The sequence below is a fragment of the Cyrtonyx montezumae genome, unplaced genomic scaffold (assembly GCF_038088225.1).
Source record: "Cyrtonyx montezumae isolate F1298 unplaced genomic scaffold, pur_monq_1.0 scaffold_1, whole genome shotgun sequence".
Lineage (NCBI taxonomy): Eukaryota > Metazoa > Chordata > Aves > Galliformes > Odontophoridae > Cyrtonyx > Cyrtonyx montezumae.
Genome location: NW_027071825.1, coordinates 2,476,646 through 2,504,017, shown reverse-complemented (window position 1 = coordinate 2,504,017; position 27,372 = coordinate 2,476,646). Strand labels below are relative to the sequence as shown.

The following is a 27,372-nucleotide window of genomic DNA, read 5'->3' as shown; positions in this document are numbered from 1 at the left end:
TGAAGTTAACAAACTCTTCGTCTCTAGATTGTATTATCTAGACCTGTCTTAGTGACCTCTGTTCTGCCAAGAGGATCTAACTGTGTTCCTGAGCCCTTTCCATAGCGTGCTGGATTTCCTTTATGTGGATCCACTGCCTCTCCATAAAAGCTCCAAAGCCCCTACTTTCAAAAGGTGTTTGTAATCAAAATATATTTATATGAGTGCCTCCCCCTTCTTTCCAATGCTGTACCAATCTCATTATCCCTTTCCTGGAGCACTGTGGAGTGTGGTGCAGATGTACCTGGGTCTGAAGAACCTTCATGCCTGGAATTCACATCTCCCTGCTAGACTCATGCTGATTGCTAGTGGAAACAGTATGGTGCATCATGGAGCAAGTATACTATGGGTTTTTCCATTCTTCCATGTATACAAATTGCTCTTATCCTGGATAATAGAGGTTAATGTGTTTGTTTGCACAGTGTGTCTTGAGATAATAGAATTTAAACATTGCAGGTATTCTCTGTCTGCAGTTGGATGTTGCTTTTGATATCATCTGGTTGTGCTTGTCCTCGTTGGTTTTAAAATAAAGAATCAGCAGCCTTTAACGAGCAAATATCATTGCTTGATTAAATTTTTGTAGGGAAAAATCACTTTAATTTACAGGGTTCTGCAAAAGCTTTTTGCTATAAAATGTGTGTATCTTTGTTAAGAAGTTGAAATACTTAATTGCAGATTCTGTTCATGCTGAAATATGTCTAAGATTTCACCTCAGAGTAGTTGCCAAATTCCAAAGATAGGTGCTTATTTTGGACATGATGATGGACACTTCATTATAATGGTGCTAAAGTAAATACTGCTAATTTAAGGCTCTGACTATTCTCTGGAAATGCTTTTAAAAGTTTAATGTAAAAAGTATGTTTTATAAATTATGTATTACTTCCTTTTAAGCCCAGTTGTGTGAAATTCTTATTAAACTGTGTTTCCTGGAGAGGTATTAAATAGTAATTCTGACCAGGCTAAAGCGTGCTTAAACAGTGCTGTTACAAAATGCAACGTGGTTTAGGATGCAGTGTGCAAGAGGCCTGAAACTTTCTGCTAGCAGACTAAAGGTGATTAACTCAACAGCTGCATCTGTAAGACTGCAGGCTGGGCAGAACTCTTTTCTTTTGCCTTGCAGCAGTGCTCAGAATCTGAAGATACAGTGGTTGCAGGGAGCTTGAGGGTGGCTGGAGAAAAATATCTAACACTAGGGAAGATAAAGTGTGTTAGTGAAATATACTAGAGCACAGGACATGTCCTTGTATAGTGAGATCATGAAATCCAGTGGAGATTACAAGAACAAAAGATTCCAGTTCAGAAGAAGCCAGTGATTTTGACTAAAAGAAGACAATTTTTACAATACATGTGTGTTGTATTTTTTAATTGATGCTGCCTGATGAGAAAGGAAAATCTGCATGGAAGTGCAGGCATAAGGACAGGACTGTAATTATGTTGAAAGTTATTGCTAATGAAAGCTGTCCCTGGGAAGTGTTTTCATTTCTGAAGCACATTCCAGAAGATGGAGTACATATCTCAGGTCATGAGAAGTCCAGCTGGATGAGAGACTAAAAGGAAACCTTCTGTTAACTATCATGCAGAAAAAGCTGTCCAGGGGGAAAGGAGCATTTAGGCAAGTTGAGAGGTACCACTGATATTAAGTGTACCTAATCCAAACCGACTCATCCTGCATTTCCACAGTTCTGAGGGGGTTACGTGCAGAGACTTCAATGCATGTTTGAAAAAAAGAAAAGAAGAAACTACAGATGAAGATGTGCATCAGCACTTGTTCTGAACAACCCATCAATTTCTGGTGATATATTTAGGAAATGATGAAGAAATCTGTATTTGACCAATTTAAACACAGCTTACGTTTGCTGAACAGAACTTTGAGCCTGACCATAGCATTTATTGCTTCTGGTGAACCTTAAAATCCAAATCTGACTGCACAGGGGTTTGCAGGTGATTAAGTCCTGATTAAGAAATACTCAGACAAATAGAAGGAGTAGAAAGATTCACTGGTGTTCTGTTTTTGCTGTAGTTAGGAAATAAATGATGGCAATCAGCCTGTGCTTGCTAACACAGCTCACGAAGAAGACTTCTCCGTAGAAACTTTGATGAAATTCAAATGGAAGAAAAAGTCCCAAGATGTGTTCCAGAATTGCAGGACAAATTATCTTCTCTTTTTTTAAGGAAGAAAATTTATTTCGAAGAGAACTGTGGTCTGTATCTAAAAACAAAGAAAGAAACAAAAAACAACAGCACCCAAGTTTTCATGACTGGTGGAGAGTTTCTTTTTGGTGACAGAAAACAGTCAGAATTGCTGGAATCCTTGAATAGTTAAGTCAGCTTGAGACTGTTGGCACACAGGATGTTCTCAAGTGAAATCTCAGTTCCTAGGCTCTAAGCAATGTAATTTCTCAGTGCAGATCAGACAGAATTTGCCTATCTGACATGAAGGAAAGTGATGGAGGAGATACAGTTACGTTGTATAAGTTAACTTTATATCTTTACTTTTAATGCATGGAAAACTTCAAAGTTATAAGATGATATAATGAGGATTCTGTTGCAAAGCTCACATCTTTTATCTTTGCAATCTATGAAGGTGTTGAAAGTAAGAGCAGTTAGCCATCCCCTGTGTCTTTGCTTTTCCTAGTAGTAGCTTCTGAGACTCTTGGCGTCTTCGAAGTCTTCCCCAACTCCCCCCCAGAGTATTTTGCTTGCTCGTTTGCGTGCAAAATGTGAGGTTGTGATTTACATTCTAAGTTTCAGTGTGACACACAAGCAATACTAAGTGGTCTGTGCCTTGTCTAGACATCTGACTAACTATTACAGTCATTCAGGGGGGGAAAAAAAACAGTTTTCAGTAATTCAGACCCAGTTGCTGCTGTTGTAGCTGCTAGATGGAATTTGCTTTAGAGTTTGATTCCTACCAGTTAAACATTGCTTCAGCTTGGAACTTTATATGTGTGCTGAGCTTCTGGATGAGGTCAAATGCAGGGCAGCCAGTCATTTTATGCTGTCTAGCTCTGTCAAATTGTCTTACATGACTGTAATACTGCCTTGGTTGCATAAGTAAGAAAGCTGAAAAGATATAAATGTCAAGATAGGCAAGTTCCCACGGAAGACTGGTTTAGAACTGGAGCTTATATTAAAGCTCATGTTACTTACTGACCTAATTAAACTAGACAAGCCTTTGTACCTGCCAGATGTATAACTAAAGTGTATAACTGCATTGTGCTTACACAGCTCTGTGATAACAGCAGTATCTTGTCAGGTGTTTTGCTTCTTAAGGGGGTTCATTTTGGCGGGAGATAATGGTCCCTTGGAGTGGCGTGCATTTTTATAGCAACAAATTATGAAGTCATGTGAGATTTATTTTGCAGCCTGAAAGAATGATTTATTTACAGTACTATACGATACAGAACTCACATCTCATCAATGCAAGCATCACCTCTTCTGCCACTCAGCTGAATAAATCACACTTTAGCACTAGCTGACATTTTGCATTGTTTTCCTTGGAAAGTCATTTTTGATTTACACTGTTTGATAGACTCAGCTTAATGCAATTTCTTTTTTCTTTGTCATTATTTCCTATGATCTTTCATTTACACTGAATTTTTATTGAAGCGTTTAGAAGCAAATGTACTTCTGAATTCAAAATGTGCATTTAATCCTCACTTTCATATCTAGGAAGAGTCCCATTCCCTCCTGCGTATGATCTGAAGTCCAAATGGGAAAACCTGCTGGGCCCTGAATATGAAGTTATGGTATGTTACCTTTCAATAAAAGACATTCATGTATGTTATCTTTTAAAATTACAGCTTTGTGAGCTTATTAGAGGTTGTTTATAGAACAGATCAGTAACATCAAATTTTGTTTCCATTAGCATCAGAGCTGAAACACAGAAATGGTATAACTGAATTTTTTTTAATTCTGTTTATTTAAGAACTATTGTTAAATTGTTATACAGACATCAGACAGAAATGGGGATTTAAGAAAATTTGCTGTCTTTTTAAATCTACATCATAGCAGCCACTTATAATATGTGGCATTTCTATGATTTTATTTAGAATCTGTTTGGTTTATTGCACACTGGGAAAAAAAACAACAAGAACCCACAGTTCAAGACAGAACTCTGATGTTTCACAAAGAATCTTAGGATTTTATTAGAAAGATGAAAGAATGATTTTCAAACATCCTGGAAAAACAGGAAGTAATTCAAGGTAGTGCAACTTCGTGGTGCCAGTGCACATTAGATATTTCTTCACCTTGTATTAAATAATTGCTAAGCAAAAGATTGTTTTGATGAATTATCATAAAGAGCTGACAGAAATGCTAACTCACAATTGCTCTTCAGTGCTATGTTAGCCAGGGAGTACAGATTGAAAGAAATTCCAGCCAACCTTCCTTCTGAAACCTTAAAATTCTCACCGCCACCAGTGAAATGCCCTGTTTGTCTTTGCAATGCTTGTCCAGTTGATTTAGAGACACTTATTTTTACTACTTGGAGTAGCCATCATTCCAATTGCTCCCTGGAAGATTTAAAGTAGCTTTAAGAATTGTCTTGAGAAACTCTCTTCACTTCTTTCCATTAGCACTCCTTTAAGATCTGAAGTTCGTATAAGATTATGTATGTGGTGTCATAAATCTGTTTGGCTGCCCACTTCAGTTGCTTGGTATTCCCATCCTTACATTTCAAGAGTCTGATATTTCTTCCTTAGCACTATCATGCTTCCCACAGAGGATGAAAACCTGCTTAGTTTGTGAAACCGTGCGTTTCTAATTCTTGAGCTGCCGCCAGTAAAATGGCAGGAGTGAAAATCACAGAATCACTTAGGTTGGAAAAGATCCTTAAGATTGAGCCCAGCCATCAAGCTAATGCTCTAGTTCCACCACCACACTGTGTCCCTGTGTGCGGCATCCACATCTCTTAAATATCCCCAAGGGCAGCATCTCTGCCTCTGCCCTGCACGATACATTCCAGTTTATGTGAAGAAATTCTTCCTAATATCCACTCTAAACCTTCCCTGGTGCAACTTGAGCCCATTTAATGTTCACAGTGGTTAAGATGTTGATAGTTGATCCTTTTAAAAATAGAAGGAAGCTGTTACAACACCCTGTTTTGAACGCCAATTTTTGGTTGGTCCAGTTTTAATCATCTGGTCTGCTTGGCTGTGTTAAGTAACAATATTTAGCTTGATTTCAGCCCGATCGCTTACTTGCCGTTTCACACTGTCCTTGCCCCTACACTCAGCTCCCCTGAAACTCACCCTGAAGATGACTGTGAGTTGGAGGACTTCCCTTGAGTATTTCTCTTCAGCCTAAATCATTGTTTGAAGAGAGGATTTAGTGTCACTCGTGGCTTCTCTGTTTTCAGTTCTTTGTGGTAGCAACTTAAGGAACAAAACTGAGATCCTGTTGAAAGGAAAGAGACCCTGGGAGCCTGTATAGAGATTTATGGCTGTGTGGTGTTTGTTGCCTAGTATGTAGCCGTAAACAGTCGGGCTGAGGAGTTATCAGTCGTAGATTCATTTAGTTACAACTGAGTGGACATGAAACAGATTCTGTCTGTTGGGAAAAATACCCTAGGTACTGGAAGACAAGACTCTTTTAACTTATTTAAAGTTAAGCTGAAAGAGAAAGCCAAGACTTAAGGTTGCTTTGCAGATACTTTGTTAAACTAGAAATTTCCAGGGGAGCCTGAAGGAAAACAGTTACCTGAGGCTATATGTGTTTCCAGTCTAACAAACACAGCAGGCTTCCCAGATATCTCTATGTCAGTGTCCTGGACTTCAACCTTGGACCATAGATCACTATAGATTTCATCTGATTACAATTAAAGTTTGAATAAATAACCTTCTGTGGCTACAAATGTATTCTGTTAAGGAAGAACTTGGTAGAGAACATTTTATTTTTTTATTTGTATTTATTGTATTTAAATAAATAAATTTTATTGTATTTAAATAAATAAATTAAAGGAAGACTGAAGGGATTTCTTCTACCTCTTGTAAATGATTAATTTTGCATTCAGATTTGGTCATTAAACTCATGTATTTGAAGGCATGTTAGAAACATGCTGCAAAAGACAGTAATTTAGTCCAGATGTTAGGTGGCTCTACTGTAGCCTGAAGTAATAATTTAGGCCATTGTACTTTTCAATTCTGATTGGCAAGTTGGTGTGGGTATTTGTGTCAAATGTAATGTCATTTTGTGCTATAGAGGATTACTGGACTTGACTAAAATTGTCACTCAGGCTTCAGGAATAGGATAATATTTGAATCTGCTAATAGAGCATAATCACAACAATATGAAATGTAAATTTTGGGTATCTGAGAGATTTTCTAACACTCATTCAAAATTATTTTGCATCAATATGGCATTGTCCTGGTTCTGCAAATAGTTATGCTGTGTAATTTTTTAGGTTGTGAATGTGGATATGCCCATTACAGATGACTCAGAACTTCAGAATTACTCAAAGGTATGACTTGCATGATTATATGACTTCAAGGTATATGTTGACATTTATGACTCAAAATTCCACGTGTTTATTTCAGAAATTTGGGGTGATTCCAGTTTTCAGGCTCTTCTCAAAAAGAGGCTGCCTATGGCCTGACTATTTTCTGAGCTGGTCCAAAGCTTTTTTAGTACAGTGGGCAAACGCTCCTTTAAAAAAAAAAAAAAAAAAAAAAAAAAAAAAAACAAGCTGAAATTTTGGGAAAGCCTCAAATTATTGAGTACTTAATTACAGCTGAATTTCACTGCAGAATAGCAGTTGAGAGTTACTACAGAATGAAGTAGGGGTTGAAACTGTTTAACAGCATCATAATCCTGTGCAGGGGTTCAGTGTAGATCCAGCCTTGGGATAGAGTGTGCTTTTAGTTAGAAGTGTTAGAATTTCTTTCTTCTGAAACTTCTGATAGACTTGCAAAGTACGTATGCTAATAGTGGCAAAACAAATTTTTGGAAGTGATGCATTTATATGCTTGTAGGGATGTCTCAGTGAAGAAAGGCAAAGTTAGAATAAGGCATGGTTGTAAGGAAATGACAAAGGTCAATGGATTACTCCTTTCTACTTCAAATATTCAGAATAAACTGGGAAACCAGGAGGAGAGACAGTGTTTTAACCTATGTAATAAGAACCCAGAAAATTGCCATACTGAAGAAGCAGGTGCTGCTGATTATCCTCACATCCTCTCCCTGGATTGCTGTGATTCCTGCTGCCTTGTGTGGATAGTGCATGCACTAAGATAATAACTATCAGAGGCTTTCTGGAGGGAAAAGAAAAAAAAAACAAAAACCAAGAATAAAAGAGATCCCATGAGAAAAGGCTAACAAAAAATCAATGGATTTACCTTGTAGGAATAAGGTTAGGTATTTTCAGAGGACACCATGGAAATTTTTCCTGCTCTGAAAGTAGTGTAGATCCTCAGGGGTCAAGACAGCTGATCCTGAGATGGGTTGCTATTGACTTTGCATAAAATAGTGATGATGGAGTTTGTCTTTTTCGAAACTCACTGTTTGGGTAGGATAGACTTACTTTAGGTAGTGCTTCACTTCCTTGCATTTTTTTCAAATGGTAGTGTTTCTGAAGAGTGCAGCACAAAGGATTCATGAGTTGTTTTCATTTGTGTAAACAGTTTGTATAGGGAATGTCTGGACACTTGTGCTGTAACGTAGGTGGTGTGAGTTAAGACTTGACAATTTCACTGTGTTTAGTTTAATTTGAGCTGTTAAGTCTTAAATACCTGCACCTACCATAATACAAATACACACGTTGTCTCATTTTTTGGCAGCTATTACCCATCCACACTTTGAGGTTAGGAGTTGAGCTTGACACATTTGATGGACATCATTACATATCATCAATTGCTTCAGATGGTCCTGCTGCAACACTTGGTCTATTGCAACTGGAGGATGAACTTCTAGAGGTAAAATGAACAAAAAAAAGTAGTTCATTCTTTAAACCTTTTCTAAAATGCGCATGTTAAATTTTAGTTTGGTTGCTATGTGTGCAATACTAATTTTTACAAATTGATTGTGAAAGCAGAGCTTCTCTCTGACAATCTCACCTTTTCTCCACCATTTCATTCCTCCCTTGTGCACCTCCTTGTGACCTCTTAGTGACCTCCTGCTTTTTTCTGAAGCGTTGAACACAATTATCAAGAGTCACAGGGGCTGAGATAATGTTTGTGTTGAATGTGGGTGCATATGTGTTCCTTCAGGTTTTTTTGAGCAAGTTGGCATTAGCTTTTGTACCTCAGCACGCTGGATAATCTTTCTTAATATTTGTCACTCCTGAAAAAATTTACAACAGTCTCAGTATTTCCTGTTAAGCATTTTAACTTGCTTGTTGAGTCTTGAAAGACATTAGTGTCTAAGAGGTAGTACATCAGTTTGTTTAAATATGTATAGAGACATATTGGGATGACTTTGAAGTTATCAGAATCAGACCAGACCTATCAGCTCAGGAAAAATATACATTTAATCATATTAAAATAATACCTGTTTTGTGTTTGTATCTGTCAACATCTCAGCCTGCAAATAAGTAGTCATTAATTTCCCGTTCAACACTGATTATGAAATATTTTGAGTTTTTTTAGTGGATGCAAAGAACATTTAATTGACATCATGAATAGAGTTAAGCCTTCTGAAAGATTAATTTGTTAGCTGTACTGCTCTATTGCCTTTACTTGTTGTTCACCCTTTGATGTTGATCAAAAATTCATACTGATATCACTAAGGCCTAAAACATCTCTTTCAGTTATCGCTTAATGGAGGAAACCTCGATTCCTGAAGGAAGAGATTAATGGAATGCTGAAAGTGTCATTTAAATTTCTTGGCCACTAAACAAAAAGTTGTATCGTAAAAGCAACTACAGAGTGCTGCAGAGTAATTTAGGAAACTTTAATTGTATATTTATTTTTTTATCAATTTTACTTATTACTGTGTATTTACAGTTAAGTACACAGATATGCCCAGACCTAGTGAACATATATTTTCTTTTCCTTTTCTGTAGCTGGGGAAAAAAAAAAAAAAAAAAAAACCCTAAGAAAATCAAAATGTGCTCCAGGGCTAAAGTTATATATGCCAGGTTTAGCCCAGAGTATGTTTTTGCAGCCAAGTTATAAATCCCTTTAAGTAGGGGTTTGCAATGGAAAATGTGACAGCCCCATTTCCCAAACAAGCAGCTCTACCTGGGCCTGATACAAGTGGGATTAAAATGCAATCAGTACAGGAATTTTCTTTAATATATAGTGAAGTTGACTGCTGATTATTTTTAATGATGTGTTTGAATTATGATAGAAAACATGGCATTTTCTTTTTTTTCTCTAATTTTAGCTGATTTCATTGTGTTCTTTTTTAGGAGTAAATTGTTTCCTTGTGTCCTTCTAGTTTTGTGAGAGAAATTTCACCGAGTCCTATTTGATAGCACAGCTAAAGGGTTGTGGTAACCAAAGGGGGGTGCCTGGCACATTGGTCTAGAGGCTGCTTTCTGGCAGCTGCAAAAGCAGAAGTGGGAGTCCCCAAGTCTGCCTGGGAGTGAGCAGTAGCTTTTCTCCATCAGACACAATATGCTGAGAAATGCTGGTAACTTTCCACCACACTGCCAGTCTCAATGCATTAAAAAATCCTTACGCGTAGATACTTCTGCTTAAATAATTAACTAATGGATTAGCCTGATAGCTCAGCACTTGATGCAGTTCTTAGAGGAAAAAAAGCACAGCAGTTCATCTTGCAATGTTGGAGACAAGCTTTAGCACTCTGAATTTTCTCCTTAGCTGTTCTTTTGTAGGAGAGGAACTCTGATTCTCAGTAGTATGAACAAACTTTATACTGTAAACTGTACAAAGAAAAGATGGAGAACATAAAATCTGATTGAAAATGGTGTGTAACATGAGGTTGCTGTGTGATCTTACACAAAACTGGGTCCATCTAAAGCACAGGGAGATCTGTGAAGAACAGGGGTAGGCTTGGCTTCAAGCTCCCATGTACAGATTTACATGCTTTATTTTCTAGGATCAAATGTCAGCTCACCGACTTTAGTGGTGCAGTTTGGAAGTTTTCAAAGCAAAACAAAATTCAGTCATTCCCACTTTGGTTTGGTACGTGCTGTGAAGTAGATTTGGAAGTAGATTAGTTGAAATCTAGCCATACTGGGCATTTGGGCATGAGAACAGATTTGAAGAGACTTGAAAGTAAGCACTGAAATAAGGGCAAGATTGATACTGAACCCATAGCACTAACTCAATTAAACCCCTTCTCTTTTGGGGCTGCAGTGCTTGTTATTGTAAGTCTTTATGTTGGCACCTACAGCACCCACTGACAGTGTAGCTCAGACTTAATAGTATTACTACGGGACAGGTTAGGTGTAGCCTCATGATATTATGTATTACAAAAGTATGTAAAAGGGGATCCATCCCTGTATTCTTACTTTCCTGAGGAAATATAACTGCAGTGCCCCATTTTTAAAGCAACATTATTACCTTTTTAGAAGTCTGTGGTTTAAAATATTTATTATCAGTGTCCTTGTAGTCTTCTTTTGTCACTTAGGAGCATAACATTGTGCAGGTTTGTAAGCTTAGGCCTTTGTCAGGGTTTTCTGATGAACTGCTTACTGGAATTGGTTTGTTTTCTATTACAGAAACATTCTTGCATGTTCTGTGTAGGATCTGTATCAGTTTCAACCATTTTTTTACAATTTAAACAACTGTTAGATGTGTTAGTTTTGACTTCAAGTTTTTCATTAGAGCTTAAAGTTCGTGTTTTCTTAAACATTTTGGATCTTCACATGCAACTGGGTAAAAACAACCACACAAAATTTAAGTAATCTGGCTGATGTCCTTTGAAATAACTGCGTGGATGGGTGTTTTCTCTTCTGTGTAGGTAAATGGGGTTCAGCTGTATGGAAAATCACGCCGTGAGGCAATCACTTTTCTAAAAGAAGTGCCACCTCCATTCACGATGGTTTGCTGTCGGCGGCTGTTTGATGATGGCAGTGAGTCTCTTGTGGATGAACCCACTGTGAGAGTTCCATCTCCAGAACAAAAGGTAGACTTCTCATGTCATTTGATTGGGTATAATGAAGATCTTTTATTTATTTATTTATTTATTTATTTTGGGGGGGGGGGGGGGGGGAATGCATGTGTTTCTGAGAAAGTAATACTAAAAAAGAAATAATAATAAAAAAATACCATGTTTGCTTTCTTTTGTCTTTTTTGGTCCAGACTTTTTCAGTCTTAAAGAACATTTCCTAAAATATATTTGTAGATATTAAAATCCACTTTTCTTTTTAGTTGTCATCTTAAGTTGCCTTTGCTGTTCACTTTGGGCTTGTAAGGGACTGCTGGTGTTTCAGTAAGAGAAAGTTCATGTTTGCAGCAGTATCACTTTTACTGCAGTTTATATAGGTTGAAAGTGAGAAACTTCATTGTACTATAAATACAAGGTAGGTAAATCACCATGCTAGCATGCTGACTGTGTACATCCTATTCATCGTTCTTACATTTAATAGGTGAGTGAGAGCTTTGAATTATACTAAATCACATTCTTGCCACCATTAGCTGATTGCTTCCATGGTCTGAGTAGGTTTTTTTATAGAACTGGAAAAATATTAAACTTAATGTTTCTTTCCATTGCAGAAGCTTTAAAGTCTTGAACTAAAGCATGACACTTGTAATGGTTGTTCCTATTTATAACAAATATTTACACCTTGATTTCTCATGTTTTCTGATCTAATTTCCTGTAAGGTAGGATTTCTGGGAGTAGAGTTAAAAATGAAATATAGACATTTCATGGAGAAGTAGAGTGTAAAATATCAAACCTTTTTCATAAAAGGACCTTTCCACTGCATTTAGAACTTGTTCCAGTGTGTTTTTGATGTTGCATTTTAATGAATTCTTTCTACGTGCATACTGTTGGTTGTACATCTTTACCATAAGACAATACTGGATGCAAAGAGGTCTCTAATGAAAAGAAGTAATCTCAGAATATTTCTATTTTCTTGTGAGAAAATAAGATAAATGTGTGTGTGGAAGAAGAAATCCTTCCTTTTGCCTCATGGATGTACTCTGTGCAGCAAGCGTATTTGTACAGAGAAATAAAGTTAAATCAGTGTGCAGTTGCAATTGTAACTTTTTTCTGGTGACATCATGTTTTGATAATTTGTGAATATTTAGCTAGTAAAATCAGTAGCTAGATTAAAACATAAAGATTTATTTATTTTAAAAAATGCCTTTTTGGAAGATGTAACGATAAATGTATTTGGAAGTTGTCCTTACACGATGAAATTAAGAAACTAAGTTTTTGTGCTGAGATATAAATGTCAGAAACTGTTTTTTCACAGATATGACTTGTACAGTTACAATTTAAGAACTTTTTTTCTTGTCTACACATTATATGCCACGAGTGCCAGCTGATACCTAACAGCTGGTCTTTCCAGTATGTGACTATGATTGGTTAAATCTTTTCTGCTAAGATATTTATTTTTCCTTTATGCATCTAATGGGACAGCTGAAGTTCATCAGAATGTAACAGGTTAGTAATATTGCTACAACTAATTTGACTAATACAGGGGTGTTCGTATGCCAGGTTGGGCCCCGGTGCTCGGATCATAGTATCATTGCAGGGTAGTATCCAAGGCATCAAGATGGAGAAGGTGCTGGTGTCTGAAGGCAGACTCATAGTGTTTGATCAAATTCTAATTCAATAAAAATTCATATTTTAGGGCATGTTTGAGCCATTAATGATAATCAAATATTGAATTAGTGCTGATTGTAAACAACTGTGAAGCACAGAATTTGAACTAGAGTTCTTATTTTTTAGGTGACACCTGAACAAGACATTAATCCTGAAGAGGAAGAAGGGGAATTAGCATTATGGTCTCCCGATGTGAAAACTATTGAACTGGAGAAAGACAAAAATGGTTTAGGATTCAGCATTTTAGACTACCAGGTACACTTTTCCGTTCCGCTAAATATAAAAAAAAAATCCTTTTTTTTTTTTTTAACGTGTTGTCTTAAAATGTTTTGTGACGTAGATTACTAGGTAATCGACTTTGCACTTGAGCCTAGAAACCGTGAGGGGAGAAGTAATTTATTTTTAGGTCAACTCTTTAAAGTACATTGTACAGTATATCCTAAACCAGTCTGATTATTGGATGTGATAAAGTGCCAAGTTCTTAATCAAACTCTACCTCATAACTCCAAGTTTAATGACTAAATGCTGGGGGAAGATTCTTTTTGTTTTAGTTTAACTTAGAATGTCTTCTCAACTATGAGAGTGCAAGGAAACTTCTTCAGGTATTGCAGTGTCATTTTCCATGTACTGTGAGACTCACTGAAAGTCTTTTTCCCCCTCGTTGCCTTAAGTCATTTTGTTCATAAAATGCTGTACTAGCCTGCAGTTCATGGTCACGCACAAGTCCTGTGAAGATTCACCATTTCAAACATAGAATCAAGCCATAAAAGCAGAACTATCAGATTTCAAAGGAAAGTTCACGAAGGTGGAGCTTTACCATGGCTGTCCTTCACAGTCAAAAAGGAACATCAGGGCTGGCAAGGTGAACTTGTATTGCAAAGTCATGTTTATGTAAATGCAAATACGCTTTAAGGAATTGCTTTAATTTGATAGTATAAAAATGGATCTTGAAGAACCTAATTAATGTGTTGGTTTTTTTAATTACATTTCCTTGCTCAAGCTATTAAACTGGTATGCTGGATATACAGTGACATTCAGGAGCCATTCATAACTTAAGTGATTTCTCCAAGAGACATTTAAGAGTAGGTTTTATACGAAATTATGAAACTCTTTAGAAATAAACAGGTTTTTTTTCCCCAATTAAAGTTCATTAATTCTTCTTTCTTTATCAAAAGTAAAAATCCAAAGTCAGAATGAAATGTTCTTAATTTTTCTAGTCAGTGATATATTTTTAACAACTAGCCATCATACTTAGAAGGGAATAAAGTGGTTGGATCACTCCTAATAATATACACTTCACATCTGAATGCTGCCTGAATGTTGTAGTTTAATAAAATGTATTCAACTGTTGCAAATAAATGTCAAGTGTTATAAAATTCAATTATATTTTTGATACAATACAACGTGCATTGGGAATGAATTTAAAAAAAAAATCTGAAGTATTATGCAAAACCATTAATTCTATATTTTACCAGTGTGATTTAAGATTACTGAAAATAGATCCTGTTAGTCATTTTCACTGACACATGTTGTGTTACAGTGCCAGCTTTACTGTAGAGTTGCTTGGAGTCTTTACAGAGCAGTAATACACAGATTTGCTTTTAAGTTCTCATATAATCAGAATTAATGAAGGCTTTAATAACAGGCTTTTTATTTACTTATTCACAGATGCAAATACATGAGCAATGTTGTGATACTTTCAGCTAAATTTAAAGGCATTCTAATGAATTCTAAATGAGTGGTAAACCACTTAATCTCAGATCTTTATAATTTCAAGATATTTATGTATAAAGTATGCTCTTTTGTTCAGGATTTGCCTCTTAGATCTTTTACTCTTTTCATCATCTGCAGTTTAATTTTTATATAGAGACATCTATGACTGTGTGCACTTAATGTAAATACATCCATCGTATTCTGGAGTGCAGCGCAAAGAAAACAAACAATTGTCCACGCTACATTGGAGGGGGCAAAAATTTAAGTGGTTACTGGGAGGCTGTTAAGAAATGCCAAAGAACTGTTGCACACAAAATTGCAGTGGGGCTTTTAATTGTAATTTAAAGGATCTGGAGATCCAGCTCCGTTTTTGACATTTCTTTTAACAATTACCCTTTTTAAACAGCAACATTTTTGAGATGCATACTTTGTTTTGCAAGAAGAGATTCCGACCTTGCAGCAAATACACTGCTTGCACTTATGTCCACCATTCATTTAAAAACAACCAACAGACTCTTCATAACAAAGCCAAGGGGGGATGTTCATGTGGCTTAGCTTTGTGTACCTCAGTGAACTGTGTCAGGAATGGACCCAACCTCTGTAGGCTGCTGGAGGCAGAGTGTGATGGCAAGACTTCTTGAGAGGGGAGTGTGAACAGAAGGCTCTCTCGGTGCTGAGAATTACACTCAGGTTGACCCTCTGTTATGGAAGCTTTAGGAAATATATATTTCAGGATCCCAACTTGGAGGTAACTGCATTCTGCATTTTGAAATTCAAAATGTTTTTGTAGTTGTTGGTTGAAATGGAACTTCAAAAATAGCAGTAGGGCTCTGGAAGGATTGCTACAAAGGTTTAAAGTAGCACAACAGGATAAAAACTGTGATGCTGTATTACTTTCTTTCCACCCACCTCAAATTATGATAACGTCTTAGAAATGCTATTGAAGTACCGGTGTATACTGACCTGCTTCAGTCACTTCTTGTGGGAGAATGGTGACTGTTATCTGCAGGGTCTAAGAGCCCCTGAAATCCTGCTCATACTGATATGTTTGTGTTGGAGTCTGTTATGACAGTGAGCAGTGCCAGATGTGCTGCAGAACTGCAGCAATGCTAATTAGAGACCAGGCTGCTCACGGTGCTGTGGAAGTATCTTCCTACTGCCTTCCATTAATGTTTAGTACTCAGTTAGAAGCACAAGGCTTTAACCTTACCATCGTGATTTTGATTATAAAGTGAGACGGAGTGTTGAGCGTTCCCATGGTGCATCATTTCCAGGTTTAGTCATTTTGTTCCTTAAGACTGAGCTTGGATATTGTGCTTCAGTTGTCTAAAATGCTGCTGTTCCCACGTTGTGCCCTGAGAAAACAGTATTAATGAAAGTAGTGAGGTAGAATGGGCGTCCGAGTACTTAGAAAACTGAATGCTGAGATCGAGAAATTATTACTCTGGTGTATGAATTTTTAATGGACTGTCTTTCTAATAATGTCTCATCTATCAAGTAAATGATAAGCACATCCCAAGTGACTTGCAGGATATTCCCAGAAATGTACAAGCATAATTCCAATGCCTATATATTTTAATGAACTAATTACAAATTAATTATACCAATTATGCATAATCAATAGTATCGCTACTTTGTCCTGTGTTTTCTTTCCTCTGTCTTGAGGGATTTAAGTGCTCAAGACAGAGCCTTCTCATTAATTAATTAAGGTTCTTTTTGAAGGACTGTTCAGTTGTTCCTAAAACTTTGGGTTACTGTTAAAGAGATGGAGTAGATTTAGTCTTTTTATTATGAAGGCTGTATTTGTACAGGGTACTGTTCAGCTTCACGTGGTCACTGGATAAAAAGATCTTTTTTTTCTCTTCTGCTGAACGTCCTAATTTCTCATTATATAGCAGAAGATCTTAAAATCTTTGAAACTGGTTTCTTGCTGGCAAGGTTAATACTGGATGAGAAGGGAGGTGGATGAGGAGGGCTGATCTTGTGCTGTATTTCTTGAAATGCTCAGCTTCACCGGATTTCTTTTTTCCCCGGAGTGTTACGGCTTATTTAGAATAGCAAACATCAAAGAACCATTTGAATGAAATCTTCTGTGTGTTTTTCTGTTGTCCCCACTGTGTTGGGATCCTGTCAAAGCCAGGTGTTGCCTTTTCTTACTAACACATAGATAGATGACAGATCTGCAGAGGGAGGTGCCCATCCCTGCAGGTGGGCTCTGCATGCTTCCCCAGCTGATAGTCATCGCCAGCCCCAGGGGCCTGAGCAGCAGCGTCCCTGCTGACCATCCTGCCTCAAACAAGGAGCCTGCCCTGCCCAGGAGGCCATTAAAAGGTGTGCTGTTTAGTCCTCTGGCCAATTTCTCCACAGAGTAACACAGCTCTACCTCCCTTAATTTCCCTGTAATTTCACTTGGAGAAGTTGCTCTCTTTTTCACCTCTTAACTAACTTTTATGTAGTGTTGCTGGCGCAGTTAGCAGCAAGTAGGTCTTGATGGTGAGTGGGGGACCCGGCATACTGTTTGTAGAGTGGTTTGGGAGCAACACTGATGCAGAGGGCTACACCAATAGATGTGCAATCATCCGGCTTGTTAGTCACCTTGTCTAGCCTGGAGCTAAACCTTCTAGCCAGTAAGTCAAGAACTATGCCATGTTTACCGAGAAACAACTCATTATCTTACAAAGAAGTGGAAAATGGAGGAGGGCACAATGTGTCAGCAGGTTTAATACGGGAGAAATGCCACATAAAACTGGCTGCCATCACAGGAGGCAGAGTGAGAGGAAGGAAAACTCACACGTTTGAGAGGTAGAAGTGATCACAGTAGTATAAAGGGTACTTTGAGTAGCCTTGAAACAGTGTTTAGCAAAGACCCTGTGCATGCAGGCAAATAGATTCTGTCAGTAATGTTTTACAGAAATATTGGAAAAACCACAGGTAGCTGAATTGCAGATTTCTTGAGGCAGTATTGACCAGAAGGGAACTTGAATGGTCTGATGAGCTTTTATCAAATTAAACAAAAAGCTGAATGGACTTTATGTGGAGCTTAATTTACTGTACTTTGAAGTCAGAGTATTTTAAAGCAGCTGTTTTAAAGTGTGCAAGACTGAAGAGGATGCAGGCTGGGATAGAGAAGGCTGACATTTCGCATAGCTCACATGAGATGCTGCTTCACTGTAAGCTGTGCTTTTGAAAGGCAAGGCCCAGTGTTGGGCATTGCAACCCCATGGATCTGTGGGGTGCAGGAGCCTGCAGGGTCAGCTGTGCCAATGTGTGTGTAAATGACTGCCCTTCTGTGCAAGCAGTGACAGGCATATCCACTCGGTGTGAGCCATGCTCTACCCGGACCTGGAGCAGCGTGAAGTGTGCCTGCCTTCACCCTCCTGGGTCAGTGCTTAGCAGGCTTTCACTTTGATCTAGCCATAGGGACTCCACAATCTTCTTATTCTTGGGCTTATCTTCATTATCATTACCAGTATTTTCTTACTGTTGAACTAAAGTCTTTCTTGCTGCACATTCAGCAGGTTATGTTTTGCCCTTTTCCCAGGGAGCATGGGAAACAATCATTCTTTTTTACAGCAAAATCACTTGCAGTCATTCACGACAGGAAGTGAAGCAATTTAAGCGTCCCCAAATATCTTTTCTCCTTTCTTTATGCCCCAAACAAACAGACTCCAGATGTAGAATGACAAAAAAGCAGACTGACTTATTCGTAGAAGGTGGTATCCAACCAGATTATTCCTTTTTCTCTTTTGGACTGTCCGACAGCGAGATGGCTGGAATGCTTTGACGAGTTGCTGGCTAAACATTTGCCCTCTTGTGATAATTTGAGCTTTGTCTGTCTTGTGATAAGTTTGTTATGAACAAAGGAGCATATTCATGTCCTTGTTAAGCACATTTTCACCTGATCATGTGATGGAAACCTGTGGCTTACTAGCAAAAGCTGCACAGCTGTATTAAAAAGCAGTTTTACAATGGCTATCAGCTTGGTACTGGGAAAACTGATAAAGGCTGCTTTTCTCCCATCTCTACAACCCATCCACATTCATTAACATCAAAGTTCCGTAAGCCTCAGTACCAACTGTGTTGGTACTCATCTCACAGAGGATTTGCTTCTCTTCCCCTATGGGAAAGTTCTGCATCCTTTAAATCATATTAAGCTGCTTCATTTGTGAAATAATTCTTAATAGTGTGTCATGAATTGAATTCAGTGTAGCTTTTTGAAAAATGCTCTTGGAGTTCAGCTTAACTACTACTTTTCAGGACTGAAGAGCTGGTGAATGCAATTGAGTGCATTCCTGGTGAAGTTTCTAGGGTGTTCATGATCACTGGTTTCCAAACCTCAGTATGACAGTACGAAAGGCATGGGGAGACCAGAAACCACTTCGATAAGTAATCCAGGAGACTACGTATCTCAGCATAAGATACAGACAGATATGCAGGAGAAGATTACTTAGGTAGAGCGGCTGAAGTACTTGGATGCAGGAAGACGCATCGGGGCTTGGGTGTACCCTGAAGTTGGGCTTGAGGGAATCATCAGCCTGACTTGGAGCGAGAAGGCAGGGAGGAATCTCGTGCACAGAGTGGTGTGGCATGTCCTGCAGGCAGCTCTCCTGCACAGACTCTGCCTTTTGTGGGCTGCGGCCACAGGGCTGGGAGCGGTACCTGAGTGCGCAGAGCAACCGCAGCGTGACTTACAACTCCTGGTTTTCTTTGGTTTGTCACACATCCTTGAAATAAATGCTAAGCAGTGTTATTATGTACCTTTAGAAATGTTTTCCCTATTCTCTCATGTTCTACCAATCTGGTTGTTCTTTTTCATTTCCTGCTAGAAAGAATAGCTTTTAATAAAAAACAAAAAACCCCAAACCAAGGAAATTCATTATTATTCCTCAGGTGTCTTCTGCCAGCAAGAGGAGGCGAGAATTTAAAGGGCCAAAACTGTAGTTAGACTCTTCTATTATAAACACTTAGCAAAGGGTAAGAAAATGTAGACAAGACCAGAGGAAGCTCTGTAATGGAGCACTGTTGGGCTTTCAGTGAGCGTGTCGAGACAGAGGAGCATGTAAAAGCTCAACCCAGGCAGCTCTGAATCTGTTGCCCTGAACTGTTGAGATCAGAAGTGCATGTTGATGTATAAGTGTGAAGATTTCTGAAAACTCACAGAAGTTATGAGGTATTCTGCTTTCTTAATACCTCGCTCCCATATGTCTCTCCTGCAGATCTAAATAGCATTATTGGACCTGGAGCTTTTCTGCCTGCTCTCCCTGCTTTTCATAGTGACCTTAAAATTCTCAACAACCTTTTTGTTCATCATTCTGTCTTCTCCATCCATACTATTGCAGGCCTTCTTTGGCCCACGTCACAGTTTGCAGATCCTCACTGCAGGGGAAAAAAAAAAAAAACAAAAAAACAACACCCAAGCTATCTCCTGTCTTTCTTTGTTTCTTTTGAAGGTTTTTCTGTAGCAAATTTTCCATAATTCATGTGTTTGCTCTTTAGGATGCAGGATCTCCATGCAGAGAGCTCTAGTCTATCTGAAAACACACACTGCACTGCCGTGGGCTAACAGTGTTGAGGTCAGCACACCTACCTGATGGAAATGCCTGCCTGCCTGTCTGAGTGGATTGTTGGAATCTGAAAGCTGATCAAACTCAGTGTGTGCATTAAGACCATTGGCTATAAGTTATGCAGGTTGCAATTTTTCCCTTGGCATGCTGGTATTTTTTTTCTCACTCATCTTTATCCCTCCTTTTATCTCATCACACAGTGGCTTTCCTCCATTTCCTTGTGAGTTCAGTTTTTTTTTTTCCTTATCTCTCTGGCTTTTCCCTGTAGTCAGCACTCAGTGTGTTTTTTCTGGAGCTGGAAGTCTGAAAGTCTAAGCTATTAAGAGACTAATGAATGTAATCCCTGTGACTTTAGCTCTGTTGAGAGCAAATATGAAAGGTGGATAAAACCTTAAGTTGACTGAAAAGTTTGATAAATTAAAAGATAGTGGCATGTGCACGAGTCCACTGCACCATGCCACTTACAGAACTGCCACAGTCAATGCCTATCTTTCATCTTATAATTTGAGAATAACAGTAAAGTGGAAGCGCTTTCTCTTTTGATCGTTCTCTGGAGGCACTTCTGTCCCAGGTACCTGCTGGGCAGATGAACACTGGCTGTGTGGTGCTGCTGCAGCTCTGCCAGCCCTGCTCTGCTTTGTGTGATGGTCGGCCACCATGCTCTTTCTTGCTGTGGAAGGGCTACGTGACTTCGGATGGCAGGTAGTGAAAGCCCAGTGTGGGAAATCATTGTGCCACTTACACTTATTTTCCTGTTATCTCTTCTCCTTTAGGTGTGGCTCTGTTTTGTCTTTCTTTCTTTTCCTCTGCGAGTTCCTGTTTCTTTGCTGACATTTCCCACAACTGAAGTTTTGATTAATGCTGGCTGCACCCATGAGCTTTGTAAATACTTCACTTTATTTCCTTACTGCAGATCAGTAGTTATCCAGTGCTTTGCCTTACACCACAATGAAGTTCAGTCATCTTCCTTGGATGCTTGTATTTAAGTTTGTGTTACTTTAGCACAGGGGTTTGTGTTTGTTTGGTACAGCCAGAGGCTATTCATGTTGTGTAGACTTCTAAGTGTTCCTGCTGACTTCAATCTAGCAGGAGTGGGAGAAGCAGAAAGGAGTCTTAAATGCTTTTCATTTGTCTGCTCGCCCACAATACCTTGAATATCTTGAAAAACAGCGTATCTAACAAAAACTGAGTATGTTCTCAGGGAAGGATTTTTTTAGACCTTATTGGTTAAGGTCTATATAGAGTACCTTCGGCAGTTAAGATCAGCACCTTTAATTCTGCTGATGGTGCATGGCCAGAAGATTTGGACCTGGAGCCTCTCTGAGGCCACCTGAGGGAGGGAATTGGATCTCATGCACTGCCAGTTGCGCCTCTCCTCTGCCCAGTAAGGCAGTGTTTAAGGCTTTGAAAGGAGTGTGGGTTCGTTCTTTCTTCCCTCTTGCACACTGTTGGTGTGCATGCATAGGGTGGCTCCAAAAAGACAACGAGCCACACTCCACAAAGTGAGAGCACAGATGAGTGTCAGGAATGGTATCATAACACTGAGCATGCACGTAAATGACTTTATGTGCTGTTCTGCCTTTGTTCTACCTAAACAGTAAGATGAACATAAAGGCGTTTGCCTGGTCCTTTTGCTTGTTGATGTTTGTGTGTTCGTGGTACAGTATGCTGCAGTGCTGTGCTGGGGAAGCTTTCAGTCTGGTATCTCACTCACTGCAGACAGGGAGGGTTTAAAATATGTATATGTATGTTAGACCTGGAAGTGGTCCCATGCAAAATGTAATGAAGCTGAGCTGCTCTGACCTCTGAGCTCTAACATGTGTTTGTTTTGGCTCTCTCGCAAAAACCTGCAGTATACAAATTGGCACTTGTAAAATTGTTCAGATAAATCAAAATTGGTACAGGAAAAAAAGTTTCAAACTGTTTCTTTTGGGATTCTTTGCCATGCTATTTTTGATGTGTGTTTTCAGAGCAGTGTTTGTGTGGCAGCAGGCAGTTTGTTGCTCGAAGAAAGCTAAAATATTCTAGGAAGTCGGGCTAGCTGAATTTAGATCTTAAATGATGCCAAAACTAATATAGCCTGCAAGTGAGTTGAGAGTGACTTTGTGCAGTAAATGTCAGTCACCCGCAGCTTTGCCTTGCATTGCCATAGGAGCCTTTAAAGCAGGAAAACACCGACCAAACCCCAGCAATGCGGTAGCTGCCTGCACCCAGCGGAGCTCCAGCACACACCGCCTGCGGGCCCAGGGGCTCCGAGCTGCAGCCTGAGGGTGGGCTGCAGGCCGGGCCCGTGCTGCCCTCTGGGGCCTGCTGCGGGAAGCTCAGCACTTGCAGGGATGCTGTCAGCCCGTCCTTTTAGCCTTTCCACTTTTCAGGAGAGGTGAGCTGCGTTGGTTATGTTTCCAGGCTTGTTTCCCGAGGAGCTCTGGTCGCTAACCAAATGTGAACCCTCAGTGTTTTTGCCCAGCATTGCTGCCCGCTTCTTTGCTTGAAGCCATGTGAAGTTACACACCCTGAGAGCATTGCACACAGGGCTCTGTTTACTCGGTGCTCCTGGGACTCCTAACGTATTTGCAGAACTCGGGTTTTTAAGAGGCTCTGTATGACCCCAAATGTGGGGGTCCCAGAGGCAGCGAAGGCTGCAGCCCGTGCCTGACTCTGAGCGCTGCTAAATGGATCCAGAACCAATGAGGCTCTGAGAAAGAAGGGAAGAATGTGACACCTGGACTGTAGGAAACGTTTGTGGATTTTGATGAGGAGCGGAAGGGGGAAGCGAAGAACTACAGTTCAGTGTTGTTATATATAGGGTGTGCTAAGTATGAATAAATTGTTACTGTTTTAAACAAGTTGGTATACTCTGTGACTGGCTCAGGAGAGCGGCAGCTATAGCGTCCCAGTTTCTCAGAGGGTTACCCAGAGCCCTTAGGGTTGAATTAATGCGTTAATTAATTCCTTCAGCATTAATTCAAGTGGCAAATATTCTTTTGTAATGTTCAATTGTTTTCATTATTATTACTATTATTATGTACTTTTTTTAGAAGTTTGTATTAGTGCCTTAGAGGGAGGAGGCTTTGTCTCCTGATAGCATTAGTTACCAGTCTGATTCCTTTTTCTCACCATTTATAAATGATTCCTTTGTGCAGTAAACAGAAAAGTTCCTCACTATAGATTCACGCCCGTTCTAAGAAGACCAGCTTACTCAGGGATGCCCTGTGCACACTGTATAATAGTTATAATGTGTGTGTGGAAAGATAAAAACTGCTTAAACTGTTGGCATTGTGTCACTTGTGTACTCCAGCTATGTACCATCCCATCAGCGCCTCAGCTCTGGGTTTGGGTTGGGGGTTCCTTTCCAGTCTGTAATAACATCCAAGTCAATAAGCAGACTGAAACACAGAACTGACTGCTGGTGACTGAAAATTGCTGTTAGCTGGCCTGCCATAGGCCAGGTGAAATGAACCAGAAGCCTTTGGTAAATGGGTGCAGACAGTGTTGACCTCGAATGGCTCTGGCTGGTTTGTTAGCATGGGGGAGCCCGGCAGGGCTCTCTGCGAGCGGGCTTCCCTCTTGCAGTTAGTATAGAAAGAGACAATCTGTTTTTCAGCTGGCTGCTAAAAAAAAAAAAGAGGAGCCCACTCATTTCAGCTGTACTCTGTTTGCAAGATATGAATTCAGTGTTTGCTGTCTTGTTTTAGCAGGTGTTGTTCTTCAGGTGCACTTGGGCTTGAGTTTAAATCATAATGCCGAGTTTCCAGAAAAACCGTCTTTGTTTTGGTAAGGAAAGCACAGTGCCATCCACAGTTGTAGTCACCCTGAAGTTATAAAGAATATATAGAAAAGATTACACCTTCAAACTGAGTAGGTCTGTCTTCACAGTGGCTTTTGTTACGTTTCTTGTGGCAGTAGCATTGTGATTCACAGTTCTGGTTACAAACATTTGGGGTTTTTACGGCAGTGCCCGCGTTACAGACTTAACCCTGTCACTGTGCAGTTTGCATCGCTCTTCTCTTCCTGTACAATAGCTCCCTCTGCTTGAAAACAGCAGTGTAATTATAACCCTTGCTTTGTGTTCACCTGATCAACGATTTTTAATGCAGACCCCCTTTCAAAAGATTTCTTCTGCTGCTTTTTGTTCTGATATATGGCTTATGCTCCTGCACATGAGGTGTTACAAAGCAGTGCTGATAACCGTGGTGCTCTAAAAACATTGCTGCGTGGGAACTGTGTACATTTGCAGGAACCAAGTCATTTTTCATTTTAACAGGAGGATTAGAGTTGGTTGGAACACTTTTTCAGCTAAACTAAATCTACCAAAACGTACTGATTTTGCTAATGCCAAAATGTTTTTATTTCAGTGAAAGTTTAGGTGAAAACAGGACATTTTGTCATCAGAAATGTGATGGTTAGGCCACTGATCTTGAGTATCCATACAGGAGAAGCTGAGGTGAGGCTCCCATGTGCTGTTTAAGTGATTCTGATCTGGAACCAAAAGGAAAATCTTTGGATCAGACGGAACAGAATGTGAACCTGGTTCTCCCACATTTTCAGTCAGTGCCATAATTACTGGACCTGTCATTCACCTACAAATATTTTGTCAGCTTATCTGCATCGGTAAAGATGAGTGCTGGTTTTGTTTTGTTCAACTTTTTTTTTTAATCAATATAGCTAAGCCAGCAAAAGTCACAGTATAAAAGCTGTTGTGTCAGCAGAGGTGCAGTTCTGCTGAGAGCGCGTTCACCCATTTAGGAAACGGGCACAAACCTTGCTTGCCATGGCAAGATGAGCCCATGATAAAAAATAAACTTGCTGGTTTAGTTTGTTTAGCAAAGCTTTCCTAACATGAACCATCTCCCTTGTCTCAAAAGGGCTGCATTAATATGGTCCTGATTTTTGCAAAGAAGTCTAAAAGGTTATGTTTATTTTACATCGGAGAAGAGCCCCAAATCAAAAACATTTCCAAAGTCTGTGTCAGATGGGGTATTTCTTCTGTGCTTAGCTGTCATCAGGATGGCTGTGTTGGGAAGAGCAGGTGAAGCTGACTGTGCATGCAGAGGGCAGCAGGAGCTTTACAGTTACAGATTTTTTTAGCTCTTTTAAAGCAAACCTTTTCTTTTTTTAAATCTTGGAACCTTTGAACTTTTTGGGACTTCAGACATTTTTCATTATTATTATATTAATATCATTATTTTATTTCTATTGGTATCATTACTTTTACTTCTAGTCATTCCCAAGGTGTACACAGAATGTGTATAGCTTGGTATTTGAACCAAATGAAATGCTCTCGGATCTGTGTTGCATGACTTGGGTCTGAGCACAAGCAGTCAGGCAGCCCTGAATAAGAGCCCTGGCACTCATTCAGTAGGCAGAACACTGTTGTGCAGCAGAGGGAAGTTGCTGGGCTTGATTATTGAGATGTGATACCAGCAAGGAATCCTCTTCCTACCGTGCGGACACCTAATGCTTGTGAAAACTGTAAAATGTGGGGATTAAGCAGTAGAGCAGGAGAGAGTTATTATGAGTGTATATTACTTAAATTCAGCTTCAGTATGCCTCTTCCAGCCGAACTCAGGCAATTTGCAGACATTACATTCATTGCCTCATACGTTTGTACATACCTTAAAAAAAAATTCACTTGGAAAGCAGCATGGAGTTATATAAAGGAAAAAAACATTCCTGTTTCCAAATTAACACTGAGGTGTAAATTCCTGGTGGTCACTGTGATTTGAATTTTGCTTTTATCCCTCCTATGCCCTGAATAAGATGCAACTCCTGAGGGGGAGAAATCGTATGTGATTTTGCTCTTGGAGGTATAGTGCATACACAGAATGTTTCTGAACTTTATGAGGACTCAGCAAAGGGGAGAAAAGCTTCTAATTAAATAATAAGAAAATTCTGTACCTTCCTGTGACAATGTAATCACTTTTGATGATTTCATTGGATTGAGAATGGTTTTTTAAATGGCTGAATGTATTCTAGAAATGGTTCCTGAGACAATGCAGAGGTAAATACTGGGAAAGAAAAAAGGTATGAAAAGTGGTATTCTTGCATTAGTTTACAGCCTTTCCAACATGTATGATATTGACTACTTCACATTCCTGTTTCTGTGTCTTCATTAATGATCTTGATTACTCTTCTGATCCTCTGTTCTCAGGGAACCTTCACACATTAACTTCTTTCTATAAGTTGTCTGCAGATCTTGCAGAGCATAACAGTAGTTTGATAAATGCACAGTGCTGTTTCTTGGATGTTGCGACTTTGATTCTTTAATAACTTGAATTAAATTTATAACCTTGCAGTGTTTTTTTGTTTGTTTGTTTTTTTTTAACAAACGTAGCTGCTATGAAGCTCTTGAATTGCAAGCAGGATGGTTATTTTATGTAACACTAACACAGAACAGACTGGACAGAGGGCTGTGGAAGAGTGCCAGCGTTGTTTTTCTATTTCCAGGTTGGCCTGGCTGATTCTCTGCATGTGAGAAGAAAGGAGGCAGAGCATCAGTCAGCTTTAGAATTTAAGATTTCTTAATGGATTAAGCAAGGGACAGAATATCTTCCTGCAGCAAACCTTTCCTTTTGTGAACTCCAGGCTCTGACCGTATTGAAAGACTTAGCAAGCTTCGGTTTGGTTGTATGAGATGAGGAACATGCTTAACTCCTCTTTATGTGTTCAAAATAATCATCACCTTTCTGGGGATTCTTTTTCAGGATCCCTTGGATCCGACAAGAACAGCCATTGTGATCAGCTCTCTGGTGGCAGGTGGAGTAGCTGAACGTGGTGGTGAGCTTCTACCGGGTGACCGCTTGGTATTTGTAAATGAGAAGTGTTTAGACAGCACAACTTTAACAGAGGCAGTAGAGGTGTTGAAATCTGTGCCCCCAGGAAGAGTTTCTCTTGGAATCTGCAAACCGTTGGTGGTAAGTGCTTGGATTTTTTTTTTGCATTATGTGATGTGCTTGAATTCAGGAGTGTAAATTCAAGTTGATTTTTTTTTTTCTGGAATCAGGGCTTTGGAACAGGTAAGAGTTTACTTGAAAAGGCTGTGGTGCTGGTTTTCAAGTGCAAGCAGACAAAATTAATTGAAGCAAAGCACCAACTGATAGAAAGTGCTTGTAATTCAAAATGGTAGCAGAGTGGTGAATTAAGAATGATGGAAGGCCATTAAATATGCTTTTTCCTTTTCTGAGAAAGTGATATTTCATTGTTCGTATCCTTATATTGTTTCAAAAATGCATAGGAAAGACAAATATATGTACTAATATCTTAATAGAGGCTGTTGTCTTTACCTGCTCCATCTGTGACTTCCCTTTTTAATCTTCCTATAACTTTTTCCACCTTTTTTTCCAATGGCTGTTTCTCCCTCTTCCATTTAGTTGAAAAA

At 39.2% G+C, this 27,372-nt stretch overlaps 1 protein-coding gene across 1 annotated transcript in view; it reads left to right on the top strand.

Moving 5' to 3' along the window:
• PATJ (PATJ crumbs cell polarity complex component) overlaps window positions 1-27,372 on the top strand; it is a 137,756-nt gene that overhangs the window by 22,212 nt on the left and 88,172 nt on the right. Inside the window, exons 14-19 of the mRNA XM_065737858.1 lie at window positions 3,712-3,788; window positions 6,443-6,499; window positions 7,815-7,949; window positions 10,906-11,070; window positions 12,844-12,972; window positions 26,699-26,908. Coding sequence (XP_065593930.1) covers window positions 3,712-3,788; window positions 6,443-6,499; window positions 7,815-7,949; window positions 10,906-11,070; window positions 12,844-12,972; window positions 26,699-26,908 — 773 coding nt within the window. The remainder of the gene's footprint in view (window positions 1-3,711; window positions 3,789-6,442; window positions 6,500-7,814; window positions 7,950-10,905; window positions 11,071-12,843; window positions 12,973-26,698; window positions 26,909-27,372) is intronic.